The sequence below is a fragment of the Micropterus dolomieu genome, linkage group LG06 (genome assembly GCF_021292245.1).
Source record: "Micropterus dolomieu isolate WLL.071019.BEF.003 ecotype Adirondacks linkage group LG06, ASM2129224v1, whole genome shotgun sequence".
In the NCBI taxonomy this organism is placed as follows: Eukaryota; Metazoa; Chordata; class Actinopteri; order Centrarchiformes; family Centrarchidae; genus Micropterus; species Micropterus dolomieu.
Window position 1 is genome coordinate 7,665,408 of NC_060155.1, and position 16,783 is coordinate 7,682,190.

At 42.1% G+C, this 16,783-nt stretch overlaps 1 protein-coding gene, 1 long non-coding RNA gene and 1 pseudogene across 2 annotated transcripts; 1 reads left to right on the plus strand and 2 right to left on the minus strand.

Annotated features, from left to right (window-relative positions):
- Positions 1-11,244: 11,244 nt before the first annotated feature.
- Positions 11,245-16,336, minus strand: LOC123972992 (voltage-dependent T-type calcium channel subunit alpha-1I-like). Its single transcript, XM_046052809.1, has 9 exons — positions 16,198-16,336; positions 15,644-15,731; positions 15,431-15,540; positions 15,218-15,336; positions 15,065-15,123; positions 14,474-14,552; positions 12,245-12,366; positions 11,705-11,783; positions 11,245-11,516 (listed from the first exon to the last, which is right to left on the minus strand). Exons 2-9 carry the CDS (start codon positions 15,671-15,673, stop codon positions 11,425-11,427), a joined length of 690 nt encoding a protein of 229 aa, XP_045908765.1. The 5' UTR covers positions 15,674-15,731; positions 16,198-16,336; the 3' UTR covers positions 11,245-11,424.
- Positions 11,416-11,925, plus strand: LOC123972996. Its single transcript, XR_006825517.1, has 2 exons — positions 11,416-11,542; positions 11,654-11,925. It is a non-coding gene; the product is annotated as an uncharacterized LOC123972996 (long non-coding RNA).
- Positions 15,947-16,783, minus strand: part of LOC123972438 — a 33,701-nt pseudogene continuing 32,864 nt past the window's right edge.

The window sequence follows — 16,783 nt, forward strand, 5'->3', positions numbered from 1 at the left end:
CTTCTTCAGGTAAGACACACTGCTTGTAGGACTGGAGCTTTCTTCAAACAACATACAGAGCGCCTGCTGAATAGAAAAAAGCTAATGATGAGTGTGTACAGGTGTGCTTTATACTCCTCCGGTTATTCCGTCACACCTTACCGTTCTAGCAACAAACCAATAGGATTGGAGTGATTTCATTCACGTTCAGACCTGCTACGCCTAGAGGCGTTCCCATAGTGTCGTAACCGACGCAGTTCGAGTTCCCTCGAAGGGGAACTTGAAGATTTCCCAAATCATTACGTGTAGATAGATGTTTGTGTAAAAGCTGGTAGCTGGGTTGCAGGACTCCTAAACCTCCTGACAGAGATATACACAGACATTTTGGTGGGCAGGGGCTCATAATTATTTATTAATTATGTAATAATTTTTTTTTTTTAAACACCTTAAATATATTAAAACAACTCTGACTTCATTACTGATTTATTTTAATTCTCTCACACTCAAGCAATTGTTTCATACTCACATTTTTCTACAAAATAATCAGTTCACACAGAGACCATGGTTTTCTCAAGTATTCACTTGGTTTATCACAAGAGCAGCAACAGCAAGGTAAACTATGCCACAGTGTGCATGTTTTCTATGCTACTAGTATATATTTAGAAAAAATGACTGGACTAAGGAGAGGGACATAGTTTCACTAATTATCTGTTTATTTTGCACAAGGCAATAAATTGTTTTCATTCTTTTGGTGTTATTAAAATACATAACACTTGAAAATCAAAAAAAACATTCACACTGAAGTGTGGCATTGTGCGGCAGGCACGATTAAAATAAATATTATTTAAATTATTTTTGTTTCACAAGCAAGATAACCTTCAGCTTCACACACACACACACACACACTCTAACTGATGTTGACAAAGACTAAGTTTCGTATTCGAGGGAGGGTTGTCTGTATCATGTAAAGACCTATCAGCATACAACAAACTAATCAATTTTGAGATTTTGGTCTATTTTGCCTGTCTTTTTTTACTGTAATGAAAAGAAAACTTCCAAAATACACATTTAGATGGAGTTTAGATTTTCATTTATACCTACCATCTTCCGTCTGTCTGTAGATTTCTTCTAAATTAACCAAAACAATCTAATCTGCATATTTAAATATTTCAGGGAAATAAGTAAGTGATGTAAGTCATTAACTGGGGAAGTTCTGTGGTGATATGCTTTAGTCATTTTGTTTATCCTATTTACCTGGAGTGCCTTGTCAAATGTATGCAAATAAGCACATTTTAATTTAGTGAACACCTAATTTGCATATCAGTGTGATAACATTATTAAACACAAATTTTACTGTATTCACCTGTAGTGTACTCCATTAAGTACAGTACATTAGACAGTCTGGTCACTGACAATAACAAACTTATTACATTAGGTCTTTTGATGTGTGCATGTGCCTGCTTCCTGATCAGCTGTTATGAGTTGATGCTGAAACTCGTCCTTCCTTTTCATACAGGTTACTGTAACTTGTGTACAGTTGCAGTAAATAGGAAATGAGCAAATAGAATATAAGAGCTTTTGTATCAAGTTTATTAACAGTCTACCTAAAGGTTTATTCTCACACACAGGTGTTGGCCATAAATATAAATGTGTATTTGGTCAACTTAATGTGACAAGAACAAATTATCAAGAGATGAAGTACAACTACCTCGATGGCATTGATGACTACAAAGCAGGAACCCCAGATGAAATAGCTAAACGAATTGTCGACTATGTGGCGAAGTGTCCAAAGTATAACCCCTTCAAAAAGAACTGTGAACACTTTGCTACCACTATACGTTATGGCAGGAAACATTCACTGCAGGTAGGTACACACAGACAGTGGCACACCATCTGATAGCAGCAAATCGCCTCACCCATCAGTCAGGCTTCTATTTGCATCCAAACACAGTATCACACCGGTTTATATTTAACATGCACAAGTGATAGTATGATATAAACACATTGTGTTTTCCTTGTGTGTGTGAGAGAAATGCCCATGTTGTGTGATACAGAACGCACCACATAATGGATCTGCAGCAGTCATGTTTTCTGTTTTGGATGACGTGCGTAAACATGAAGCAACAGGTTTTCTGGGAGTGCCACATGTAATGACAAACCTGCTCAGTTATAAAGGCCTAATGTCAAATGCCAGATTTTTGCTAAAAGTTAAATGTCAAAAGTGTGAGGTTTCTGATGACCTACCAGGAAGGCAAACTTTAACGTGCATGTATTTTGTTTTTTCACAGAGTGGTGCAAAGAGTGAAAATGTTGTTACTTTTAAAGGAAAAGGAAAAAATTTTAAATAAAATTGAATGACTGAAGGACTGTGGGTCTTTTCATTGTCCCTGTTATTGTTAGGAATTATTTTACTCTCATCTCTCCTTGTACACCAAGTGTTGGCAGCTGAACATGGGATTAGAAATAGGAAACAAGCACACCAGGAGGTTCTTACTTTATGAGGAAATATACAGTGTAGGACTGAATAAATATATTTGATGCTCAGAGGGGAGGGGGCGGGTTAATAGCTGTTAGGACACCCCTGCACATTAGAAATTGACACTGATTAAAAAAATAAATAAATAACAAGAATTACAGGGATCCATAGCCGTATGAAATAATAATAGTACACTGATTTCACACTGAGCTCTGAAATAGGCAACAGTCATAATATACTCATCTTACCTCTGAGGTTCGGTCTGGCTCTCATGTTTAGATATTTTTATTATTAAGTAATATAGCTTTAAACCAAAACCAACAACACACTTATCCTACAAAAAATATAGGGGTGGTGCTTAGAGAGGAAAGAATGTAATGAATTAAAGAATTGCAGTCATTTAACCTGAAACTGTTGTCCTCATAACATTATCTCAAACAAGCCAGTGTCATCAGACCAGAAAACATGCAGCCACAGATTATGTGAGGCAGCTTCACCTTTAAATTCACTAGAATCCTGGCTGTGTTCATCCATCCATCCATCCATCCATCGTCAACCGTTTATCCTGCGTACCCAGTCAAAGGTCGGCTGGAGCCTTTTACATTGGGCAAAAGGCGGGGTACACCCTAGACAGGTCGCCAGTCCACCGCAGGGCCACACATAGACAAACAACCACTCACATTAACACCTAAGGACAGTTTCAGAGACACCAATTAACCTAGCCTGCATGTCTTTGGATGGCGGGAGGAAGCCGGAGCACCGCTCCCACGCGGACACTGGGAGAACATGCAAACTCCACACAGAAAGGCCGGGGCAACGGGGTTTTGAACAGTGCTAACCACTGGACCATCCCTGGCTGTGTCCAGCTGTGCAACATGAATCTGCTTTACCTCTTAGATCTTCTGGAACTGATTTTCTTGCTAATCCTAGATTTTGAAAAAAGATTTATTGCGCTTTAATTTCTGTAACAAATACCATAAGATCTAAAGTGGATCACAATGATTCCAACTCTGACCTCAAAGGAGGTTTAACACACTATTAAGCTCCCTGTCTACTAATGTTGTTGTTTAAAATTACTTATAAATAAAATTTTCACCAGGCTGGCATCTAAATGTCTGTATATATTGGATATTTTATATGGTTTTAAATGTATGCATTTGCCATTGCCTTCAACAATCTCTCTGCATGTAAAGTACTTTTTTTATACATGGCTTTTGTTGAGTTCAAAAAGACAAGCAAAGAAAAAAGTTTGTGATATTATATGTTGTATAATATGGGCTAGCACAGGCACATAGGGTTTGTCATTGGTATAGCCTGAGGTTATAGCCTTATTAGTAACTTATTATACATTAGCAGTCTCACAGCACTTTTAACATAATAACCAGTTCTTCCACCTCATTGTGATAAGGACAGCATAAGGCTCCAACTAAAAATTAAAATGTCATGATTTTTGTCAGTAGGATGAGCTTCAGAGTTACTGAAATGGCTCAGACTCTGTTTATGCAGTCTGCAGGTCTCTTCACATACTTTTATGACGATACCAATGCTCAATATGAATGATTTTGATTCCACATCAGACACAGATTGTGAAAGGGGTCGAAAAGCTTCACCTAGAACAACTAATCTATCTGATGTTTAGACTCTAATGCTTTGTCATATTGGAATCTATTCTATCCATGAGTTGTAGCCAGTGAGTTCTTGTGAACATTCTTGTTAGCCTCAACCTTATAAGATTCCCAGAGGACACCAATATCTGCTATCCTGACGCCTGAGCCACTGTCTCTACCTTAGTCTAACTAACAAGGACAGTTACATGTGAGAAATAACTAGAGCTGGAAGTTCAGTGAACACTTGTGGGTTCAGCTAATGTCTGTCTTACCTTCCCCTGTTACATCAATTAAGACACCTAACAAAATTCTTTAACATTGCCTATGAGCTACTTCTTTTCTAGCATAACTTGACCTTTCCAGCTCGTTCAGGGAACTTCCCTTACTCCAACACATATTCACATCTAAATAACGTCTTATTTTCATCAATGGTGAATTAAAAGGTAAAGTGGCAAAGATCTTTTTCTGCATGTCTACCAGCAGTAAGCAATTTTTTATATTTTCAGTGTTCAAATGAAAATACATATATTGATTAAATTGTAGAGGCATCAGAGTCATGGATTACATTAAATAGTGGGTGAACAATCTAACGAAACTTAATTTAACTTCTAAGCACATGGAGGTTAGTAAAAACCATGTCGGACTGTCTGTGGACTTCTCATCAGTTTTTAAACTGTACAGCCTCACCTGTGGTAAAATTGTTGGCTGGATCTTAGACTTCCTCACCAACAGATCTCAGTGTTAGAGTGAATGGACATTTTCTGGTCTAACTTCAACATCAACATGGCTCTCCCTCTGTAACACCAATATGCTGTGTAAAAAAAAAACAGAAAAAAGCAAGTAGCACCTTTTTTGCCTGAGGACGCTGGCGATATTTTGTGTTGATAGGACCTTGATGATTTTGTTTTAAAGAAATTTAATTGAGTTGATTTGAATTCTTTCCTATATCAATTTATCTTTTAATCTTAAACTGAAAAATGCATTAACTAAGGTGATCAAGTTCTGTAACAGTAATACAGGTACAATCAAAGTCTCTCAGATTTATATACAGCAGCTGTTAAATATAGGAGAATCCATCCTGTCTGACAGTACCCTACCTAGTACCTTGGTTTTCAGAGCCTAAGTCACTCACTTCCGCTTCCAGCCCATGGGATCTTATTTCAGAAAAAATATGTACACTACTCAACGGGCAAGAGACAGTTTATTTTTTGATCCTGTTTGAACTGTATCCTGAATTACACATGATGTTTTCAATTTAAAATATAAAATTGTCCAATCAAGACAGTTGCAGTCAAATCAGTTTCAGGTTTCATGTCATTTTGTGTGAAAACCATTCAATGAGCTACATCTCTTGTCTCGCACTATATACGTCAACATGGTCAGCCAATCTATTCTCACTCCCTAACTCGTCACATATGGACGCATGGTCAAGACCCATCGGTGTCAGTTTGTATCGCACTGGGGATCCCTGGGGATAAACATAATCCAGACCGACTACGAGTGTTTATTTATACGAAAGCTGCTGCACTTCCCCCTGTACACTTCCCCGTTCTTTAGCAGCTCCCCCGTCGGCCATCGGATTGTCATTGCTCTGCTCGCCTGGAATTTCTCGCCCAAGTTGAAAAATTTGAACTCACATGAACCAGCAAATTTTGCGACAAACGCCTCTTACTCGCCCGAAGCGAATTCGCAGGAATTTACGTCTTTGCATTGACTTGAACACACCTTAAGGTCCCATGGTGGGCCACCAGAAGGGGCAAGACAGGCAAGAAATCAACTGTAGAATTTGAATATTGGCAATTTTACAAAAGTTGATGGCGAATCCAAAATGTGCTTAAACGTTTTCAGGGTTGAGAAGCTCCACAAGCGCCCCAAGGTTGTGGTGTTAGCCGGCCAGTCACGCCCACAGAGCCCGGTCCCAGTTACTCAGACCACTGCAGCAGCAACAGAGCAGGAATGGCAGATTAGAGAATTGAGGAAGAGGCCACAACTATGAGATAGTTACAGTGTTCTTACCGCTAGTATTCTGTCTTTACAATCTCAGTAATGGTTAGTAAAGTTAGTTGATTAGAAAGATGAAGTTCTGGAAAGGTAGGTATACAGGTATACATGATACATGATCTTCTCCCAACAAGTCATGCCTAAATGACAATATCCTCCCCTCTGCAGGCCAAACTCCAAGTGTGTGCAAGTAAAATAAGAAATGTGGAAAATGCAGTACACAGTTGGAAGGTGTGGAAAATAAGCACTCTAGGTAGGACAAGTGATCACTAAAGCTGCTTTTCCATTACCAGTACCAGTTCAACTCGCCTCGCCTGTGATCCGTTTTCCATTGCAGATAGAACCCAGAGATTGAACCCCTCAATGTAGCTGGTCATCATAGCGACGCCACAATTCAATGCAACACACACCAGCGACCCACAAAAAGCTTTCTCTTTATTTAAAGGGGCATTATGGAGTTTCCAGCGGCCACTAGCGGTGCCGTTGTAAAATTGCAACCAGTTGTGTGCTTGTATGCGTGCTCGCTTGAACTCATGAGCGAGCATAATCCGAAACACTACCACTTTCATACAGAAATACCACAATAAACGCAGGAACAACAGCATGCAGGCTGTGACTTTTCTCCAGACATGTTCAGGCTCTGTTACTTCAACGTTCCCGTCTCAGAGGCAGATCAACACCGGCGCCGTATCTTTCATTCAGCGCAGCCAGCCGCATATCCGCGCACTACTCCCAAAAAAAGGCAGAGTGACAGCGACTAGACAGACAAGGAGAACAGACAGAGCTGGAAACTCAGGTAAACTCCCACTGCAACGTTACAGTCATAGTTTTATCAACTGTTGAACATGATAACGTTACATTTACTGCATTTAGCTGATGCGCTACATCGTTAGCTCGCCTGCTGCTTTTCAGTAACGTTAACCCTCCCGCTGCCCCGAGCGGGTCATAATGACTTCGGCTCGCTTCTTTCCCTTCCCTTCGAACAAACCGGGTGCAATGGGACTCGCCCCTCTCGCGCCCATCTGTCTGACAACTCGCGGGTACACACAGCGCCCTCGCGCCGTCCAGACCGGGTCAAGACGTCCGCTCGCTCACCTCGGAACTATACTCGCCGAATACGCAGGGCCTTCGCGCCGTCCAGACCGGGTCAAAACGTCCGCTCGGAACTACTCGGGGGACTTTCTCGCTTCCTCGCGCTGTCCAGACCGGGTCGAAACGTCCGCTCGCTCCCCTCGGAACTATACTCGCCGAATACGCAGCGCCCTCGCGCCGTCCAGACCGGGTCAAACCGACCACTTGCTCCACTCGGAACTATACTCACCGAATAAGCAGCGCCCTCACACTGTCCAGACCGGGGACCGAGGAGGAAGAGGACCCGCTCCCACCTCCGAAAGGAACCAGGGCATGCGGGTCGTGCTTGACCTGACCGAGGGCCTCGAGGGTCCCTGCGGCGTAACCTGCGACAACTTTTTCACCTCCTACGAGCTCGGCCAGCAACTCCTTGAGCGAAACCTCACCATGCTCGGAACGGTGCGCAAGAACAAACCCGAGCTTCCGCCCGCGCTGCTCGCCGCCAAGGGCAGGGCCGTTTTCTCCTCAAAGTTCGCCTTCGAAAGTTCGGAGCGACGCGGGCGGCCGGCAAGAGAAAGAGATGTCAGTTGTGCCCACTGAAAAGGGATCGCAAAACGCACACCGTCTGCCGCGGTTGCATGAAATTTCTCTGCAAAAGCTCCACTCTGCTGGTCCCGAGCACACAGCTCCACTCGGCCGGTCCCATGTACACGGCTCCACTCTGCTGGTCCCGAGCACAGCTCCACACAGCTCCACTCTGCTGGTTCCAAGCACAGAGCTCTACTTGGCTGCTCCCAGTACACAGCTCCACTCGGAAGGTCCCATGTACACTGCTCCACACAGCTCCACTCTGCTGATCCCGAGCACACAGCTCCACTCTCTGCTTGGTCCCAAGCACACAGCTCCACTCGGCCGGTCCCATGTACACTGCTCCACTCTGCTGGTCCCGAGCACAGCTCCACACAGCTCCACTCTGAGCACAGCTCTGAGCACACTCTACACAGCTCCACTTAGTTATATGATGGAAGCTGTATAAATTGTAAAACGTTAGCTATGGCTGCTATCACGTTAATTAATTCCGCACACCGCTATATTGAGTAACGCTGCTTCTGTTGGCAGGGCTGTGTGGGATTATTGTCTGGAAAAGAACATTTGAGAGGGAAAGGTATTATATTTGTCACAAGATTCTTGTTGAGGATCTGATGCCTCCACATCTGCTAAGTTACTCGGAGCTTAAACGTTGAGGCTAGTCTTGGCTACTGGACATTTGACAGCTAATATAAAATTGTCTGTCTTAAGAGGAGAACACAAAAACATTTAAAGATCGTCTCCCTTATTCCATTTCCCCCACTTACGTGACATAATAGTGCTGTCAACATTAAAACACTGAGGCATCTTTTAGAGGACCATCTCAAAAAATTAGAATACTGAAGAAAAGTTCATTGTGAGCACCAGAACCAGACTGAGAGATTAAAAGCTTCAGAAACCTTTGCAGGTGTTTTAAGTTAATTAGCTGATTTGAGAGCTCTTCTTCAGTTGACATTTCTGTATAATTTATAATACAGAAATTCTAAAATGTTTATACATTTTGAGATACTGGAGTTTTTATTTCCATGAGCTGTAAACCGTAATCAAGATGAAAACAAAAAAAGGGTTTGAAATGCTTCACTTTGTGTAATGAATCTATAATATATCAGAGATTCGCTTTTTGAATTGAATTACCTTAGAAAATTTACTTCACCACAATATTCTATTTATTAAAGACTCATCTGTTTTTACTTTATGTTTTTCATCACCTGAAGCATTTATTACACATTTTCCTCCTAGAGTCACACTGTGGATCAATGTCCCACCTGGTACCAGAGAGCTGCAGAGACCTGGAAACCTTGTTAGTGACGCGGAAGTCTGTATCTGTTGGCGTGGACTGACGTGGAAAGGCGTTCTCTCCTTCTGTTTACTTTGAGTTTTAAATATTGTCCATATTTGTGTTATAGGTCCATTAAAAAAAAAAAATGGTTCACATTGTAATAAATTCTATATATATTAGCACTCCCTGTGTTAACTACTAACTGAAAAGCTAATCGTATACCACAGATAAAAGATGAAACATTAAAACTGAACTCTTGCTAAAGAACATCAGTCTAGGATAAGTTGAAAAGTGAAAATACTCCCAAGATGTTTCACATGAAATGTTGAAAAGTAATTATGCAGTGTATCTCTGTGTGTGCAGGAGTATTTTTACTTTCTACCTTATACTTTAAGATAAAGAAGGAGCCATACACCCAGTACCCATAGACTGTATAACAGAGCCTGAAGTTCCTGCAGAGTGCCTTGATTGCTGCTCTGATATAAGTTTAGTTTAAACACAGAATAATGTGTTTAATGTGTTGTGAATAATTCTGGGAACAGAATAATTTGGGCACATCCAAACCATCCTGTGGGGGTAAGTGCTGAAACAAATAATGATCTGCACAGAGTAATTATGAATCCCACTAGGTGTTTTTTATTGTGGCCTTGCAAACTCTGAGGTCTCCGAGCTGACCGAATGCACACGCAGTAAATAGGGAGTCTATACAATGTAAACCACACAAGACCTCCTACGGGGCTTCAAAACTATTCAGTGTGCAGATAATGAGGATAGTGAGGATGGACTCGATGATGGCTGTGCAGAAGTGCACCATCATTGTCTTTGGCAGGCGGAACTTCTTCAGCTGCTGTAAGGAAGCGCATCCTCTGCTGGGCCTTCTTGGTGAGGGAGGTGATGTTCAGCTCCCACTTGAGGTCCTGGGAGATGATGGTGCCCAGGAAGCGGAAGGTCCACAGTGGCAACTGCGGAGTCACCCAGGATGATGGGGGAGGGTGCGGCTGGGCTCTTCAGAGCGTTGAGCTCCCAACTGTTCTGGCTGCACCAGGTTCTGGCTGCACCAGATGGTCGATCTCCCACCTGTAGGCAAACTCATCCCCACCTGAGATGAGCCCAATGAGGGTGGTGTCATCCGCAAATTTCTCCTCGTGTAACGGCTAGTCTCCATGATCTTGAGACTTTGCTGGGAGACACAGCAAACCTTCTTTCTACAACAGCATGAAGAGATATAGTACTTATTGACGCTACAAACAAACTGGTACCAAATTGGCTCCATTTTGTTTAAAGACTTATTGGCTGGTGTCTCCCTGATGAAAAGATGGTTAATGTGGAGAATTTTGCACAATGTCTCAGTGTGGGATTGTCTGATAAGCGAACTAAAGACCAGCTACTGAGAATAGCAAAGTATTATGAAGTAGGCCTTCCAAAGCAGGGTCGTAAGGAGGTCATTGTGACAACTTGCCAGTTAGGACAACTTGAAGTGTTGCCAGCATTAGCAATCTTTGGTTTAAAAGGTGGTGTGCTGGCCACTCAGGAAGCTGCTGCTGGTCCTCTGAAATCATGCTGCTGCAGTATCAGCAAGATAAAGAGAATGAGGAACTAGCACTTGCTCACGAGGAGCGGCTCCGTGCTTGAGAACAAGCCCTGCAGATTGTGAGAAGAAATGCAGCAGCTGAAAAACAGGCAGCTCGAGGAAGATCCAGCAAAACAGTATTTAATCTTTGAAAAGCATTTAGTTTTTTCCTTGACAGTAGCGTTCCAAGGTCTCCGTGTGATTGGGGGACGTGATCAGTGCATTTATTTCATTTCCTCTTAGAACAAAATGTGTGTAACTGCATGCGATTCCATTTGGATGTACTATGGAACTGGGGCACTGGTCTCTCCCTGTAGGAGGAAGATATGCCATTTTCAGAGATCAAGTTTGCACTTCCTGTTTACCAGTATTTTACAGCTGTTCCATGTTTTCCTGCTCTATATTTGTTACTTGTTCACAACCCTTAAAAGAAGTGGACCTCAGTCCTCGGCAACATATTATGTGTAAATATTTTAAATAACACCAGAATTTATTTATTAAAATAGGTTGTTTCTCAAGGATTGCTTTTCATTTTCCTATTTTTTTTTTCTGTGTACCATCTGTCTGCCTTCTTATGAGGCACTTTCTAGAGGTGTTTGAAAACTCCTGGTGTAACCAGTTTACATCACTTCTTCAAACAACAAAATAGTGGATAAAAATGTTAAAACAGTTGTAAAGTTGGATACATTTATTCAAAAAATAATTTCAGAAATTTATACAAAGGAAACAACATCTATACACAGTTTACTGAACGTAAACATGAAAATAAAGCAATAAAAGCAACTCCCATCTAAACAAACGCGTGGCAATAAATCGAATATAAACAGTTTATTTACACAGATAATATCTCTACTTAAAATAACAAACTATTGATGAAAACATTCTGCAATTTATTCTGCGTTGACCTGGCTGGTCGTTCTCCCCTGGAGACAGCCGGCCTTCCTCCTTTGGGAGAAGACAGCAGTCAGTAGGTTGGTTGTGAGATATACAAATATTTTTCTTCCATTGGTACGACAATGACAAAGTTAGAAATCAGAGCTTTGTTTATTATTATTTTGTTCTTGTTATGTTTCCTCCCACAGCAAAGTCCTTCTGTTCTAACCAAAGAACGGATGTATGTACTGCAACTGTACCTCTTTGGTGTCCTCCAGCGCTTGCATGATCGATGCGACCACCAGGTTCACCAGCACAAACTGAGCCATAACCACGAAACTGATGAGGTATAACGGAGAGACCCAGGAAATTAAGATTCAGAAAGGAAGAGGGACTGGCACGCACACTGGAGACAACATTACAAAATCATTCTTACTTCGAAACCACAGAAATTACAATAAAGTGACAATTGGAAACTAAACGGTAGAGCAAAAGTTAGTTCATTGTAATGCTTTGTTTTATGGGTCTGTAATTTACTAACGATTCCCCAAATGATTCCCTGAGAAGTTTCATTGAAAGAACTGCTCCATTTTAATCAAATGTAATTATTCATTATTCATATATGCACTTCATATATGTTGAATTGTATGCTCCCTGTAGACAAATTGTTTAGCTGACTTGTTGTCCACTGACCAAAACACTCCCGAAATTAATTAATTGGAAGTTGCCGGGGGGCAGTGGTTGGGGGATCATATGCTGTATTTATAGAACTTGTGTGTCATGAGGGAGTGAGTACATACTTTCATAATCACTTTCCAGTTGTCTCCGGTGAATAGGCCGTACAGTGTGATCAGGGCCACCCCAAAATGTCTGAAGTTGGCTTCATCATGTAAACCCAGGCACGGGTGGTCATCACTGCATTCTGATAAACACAGAGGCACACAGCACAGACATACAGATACTTATTTCAGTGCACAGTGGACATGTCGGCTTCAACCAATAAAATCCTTCAGATATGTGTTTGAGTCACTTTCTTATTTTAACATACTGATAGTGTGGCATAAGAGTAGGCCTGTAATATTTATCCAAATTCTGCTATGTTATGGTCCTTTGTAATTTTAGTTAATGGCTAAATGATGCTCCAAAATCAGTCTCACAAACCCATTCAACACATTTTCTGTCTTCTCTGGCATATCTCAGACAGAGGTGAGAGGATCACAAAGTGCATGAGAACCTCCACATGCTCACTGGACCCTCTCCCCACACCATTATTAAAATCCAACATTACAGCCATCAGTCCACTGATCACAGCAATCCTCAACCAGTCACTCAAATCCGCTCAGGTTCCTCCAGCTCTAAAAACTGCAGTTATCCGCCCCCATCTGAAAAAGCCGTCACTTGACCCCAAAATCCTGGCTCATTACAGACCCATTTCAAACCTGCCGTTTTTGTCTAAAGTCTTGGAAAAAGTTGTTGCAGCCCAAGTCCACCTTCACATCCATAACATATACGAAAACCTTCAGTCTGGTTTTCGAGCAGCACACAGCAAGGAGACAGCCCTGGTCCGCGTCATGAATGACCTACTTATGACTGCAGACCAGGGCTCACCATCTCTCCTCCTTCTACTGGACCTGTCGGCAGCCTTTGACACCGTGGATCACAACATCTTGCTCCACCGTCTCCAGTCTGTGGTAGGACTCTCTGGGACCACACTAAGCTGGTTCCAGTCTTACCTCACAGGCAGGACGGAGTATGTGGCTCTAGGACAGTCCCAATCATCACCCCACACAGTCAGCTGTGGAGTGCCATGGGTCCGTCCTCGGTCTGACCCTTTTCACCATCTACTTACTACCCTTTGGTCACATCATCCATAAACACAAAGTCTCATTCCACTGTTACGCAGACGATACACTATTATACATAAAAATGTATACTCCACACTCCCCTCTGCTCCGCCATCTGCACTTCAGGTTTGCCTGGAGGAGATAAGGGCATGGATGTCTGACAACTTTCTTGAATTAAATAGCAGCAAAATCGAAGTCATCCTGATCGGTACCCCACACCAACCCAGTCCTCCTCCCTCAGCAGTATACCCATTTTTGGTCATCACATTGCCCCATCTACCTCTGTTACAAACCTCGAAGTCAGACTTGACTCAAATCTCACATTTGACACCCACATCCGCCACCTTTGTAAGATCTCCTTCCTCCACCTCAAAAACATCGCCAAACTCCGCCCCTCCCTCTAACAACCGGATGCTTAGAAGTTGATCCATGCCTTTATCTCCTCCGGGTTGGACTACTGTAATGCCCTCCTCGTTGGGATCCCTGGCAGGAGCCTGCAAAAGCTCCAGCATATTCAGAACTGCGCTGCCCGAGTCCTGACAAGGAGGCGCAAAAAATTGCCCATTCAACACAGAATCCAGTACAAAATCTGTCTCCTCACCCATCAGTGCATACAGGGAACTGCCCCCTGCCTTTCTCAGTGAACTCCTCACCCCACACACCGCCTCACGAAACCTCCGCTCCTCCACCTCTACTTACTGCCTGCACCAACCAAGGACTAAACTCTCCACTATGGGAGACAGGGCCTTCCAGGCAGTCACCCCACAGCTCTGGAATGCCCTCCCAGAGACCCTAAGGGCCCCACAAACTGTGGAGGTTTTTAAGAAGGTCCTAAAGACATTCCTATTTCAAGAGGCCTTTCAACACTCATGATTTTAATTTTATTTTTGTGGTGTTTTATTGCTATTTGTTGATTTTGTTATATTTTGGGAACTGTTTTTAACCCCCTGCTACTGTAGCACTTTGAGATTTTGTTGAAATGTAAAGTGCATTATAAATAAAATGTATTATTATTATTACTAGGCTGCCTCCTGAAGCTGACTCTCCTTGAGGATTAGCTAAAGGGTTTCTGGCTTTCCTTGTCAACAATGTGGATACTGGGCAAATCTGGGATCAGCTCTGTAACCATAATCCTTTGCAGTAACCCCGTGTGAAGGTGTGTGTTCTGCTAGTAGTGTAACTTACGTAGCTTGCCATAGAGCTCCACTCCAGCCGCAGCGTACATATAAAATGACAACATGAAGATCACACAAATATTCCCAACCTGTAATCAAAATCAGTGTTAGATCTGCTGCACAACAAACACTAAGATGTAGATACTCTAAATTCTCAACCACGGGCTGGGGCCATTTTGTACCTCAACTAAAAGGAACTACTTTATTTGAGACAGGCTATGATTACACACTTCCTCCATCTGTTGAGCTTAAAAGGATTGTATCCCTTTAATTGATCAGTGATCACTTAATCCGGCTGTACAGCCAACTTGACTTTTATGACGGCCAAAAATTAGGCCCTATCTGATGTGATTAGTTTTTATTAACATGCAAATTTTAAAAAATAAAACTGACTGGCGTGCACAGCACTGTCGCTGGGTTCCTAGTGTGTAAACAGCACACAAACAGAGATACCTCAGGGACAGATTCTTCATACTGTAATGTGGGTAAACATCAAGCACAAAATGCAGCAAGAGCAAGGTTATCCCTGCGCAAAACCAAATAATTTATATTGATTTATTTAGAGAAAAACCTAAATAAATCCATCAGTGTCTGTGTTTACCTGTGAAAGAGTCTTTATGATGGTTTTTAGCAGAATTCGTAGCTTTGTGAACTTCAGGACTGAAGAGAGACACAAGAGTTGTCACAGATAACTTATACGTATTTGTCACCCAAAGATACGTTTAGTATTTCGCTTTCAGTGTGCGTATAGTACCTGGTTTGCGTACTCCCAGGATGTTGGGATTAATGGGAACTATGTCTGCCATATTTATCTGGTGCAAAACAATGCTGACGATGGAAACCACGAGTACAGCAACGCCCAGCAGATTCCAACTAAACACACACAAAAGTCATTGAACACTTTTCAGGCGCTTACACACAAATGCAAATAAGAGAAGCTAATTTCATGCTCATTGTACTGTGTCACCTGATTTTGATGAACTCCCTTATGCCCAACTGCACAAGGTTCTGCAGGACTTCAATAAACATGATGAAGGTGACCAAATAGAAGGAAAGCTCTGTAATCTTCCCTATATACTGAGCAGACACACAAAAGGTTTATTCTATTGCCTCAGAGTCAATGCAAATGCATTTTTTATGGCAGAGAGTGATTGTGTGTGTGTGTGTGTGTGCGCATTACCGGAGGTTGATTGTAATGTTGGAGAGCCATTATCACAACACTGATGATAATAACGACAGACTGCTGCTACCCAGAGAATCTGTAGGATCTGGAACACACACACACACACAGAAAAAGGAATATGTAACAAACACTAAAAACATTTAGAGCTGCTCTAATCAATATTATTATTACATCAACAATTACATCGCATGGCTACAAAAAGATGCTAAAGGAGTCACTCAAAGTGATGAACCCAAAGAGGCTTATCACACCATCCTGCAGGTCATCTCAAGTCTACAGAGCATTTCAACGTTGGTTTTATGTTTATGGTTCACACTTTGTTTTGGTTCACTATCATCATCTCATCAACGTTATATCCAGCTGCAGCAGGCAGCTGTTTTTACCTCTGTTAAACCCACTGGTCGAAACCAGTCCAAATACATGCATCTCCCTGGCCAATATGATCAGCCACTGTTTGCTTGACCTAACCAGTCTTTCTCGTTTGTTTGTTAGACTCTGAAAGGCAATGCTCAGAAAAATAGACCGCCAACAAGCCCCTTCATTCTCCTTACTGTTGCACTGGACTTTTCCTCCCTCTTCAAGTAACTCTCCATCGCTTCTTTTTTGATTCTGCTGACACTGGTGGAAGGTCTCCACCATTACACCAATAAACATGTCAAGCAGAAAGAAGCTTATAATCATGAAGGTGATAAAGTAGAGCAGCATCCATTCGTTGTGATTCAGCACAGGCTGAGAGGAGAAGAGCAGAGAGGAGACATCATGGGCGCATTTATTACACTGTTGTCAATAGAAGGCAAAACAACTTGTGTATAAATAACAGTGTAAACACATCAATAATTTACTTCGCTAGCAGAAATACCTGTTGGTCCACTCCCACAGCATCCAGCCCATCATACATGATGTTCATCCAGCCATCCTTAGAGAACATTACAAACAAGCTCATCAGAGCCTGAATGGGAATAAGAGAAATAAGTGGTAAGTCAACACTTTGGTCCCCAGGTCCTACCATTTCTTTCACCAGTACACACCTTCATTACTGTAGTGGATCAGCCAGTGTGTTTTTTTTATTTTATGCGATTATGAGATTCCAAAAAATCTCCTTTGTCTCTCCCTGATGAAGGGGGGGGGGGGGGGGGG

Coding starts and splice junctions, on each gene's coding strand:
- LOC123972992 (XM_046052809.1), bottom strand. CDS start 15,673: ATGGCTCTCCAACATTACAATCAACCTCCG. Junction 14,553..15,064: donor TCATAAAGACTCTTTCACAG/GTAAACACAGAC, acceptor TTTTGATTACAG/GTTGGGAATATTTGTGTGAT. Junction 12,367..14,473: donor GGAGCTCTATGGCAAGCTAC/GTAAGTTACACT, acceptor TGTGTTTATCAG/AATGCAGTGATGACCACCCG.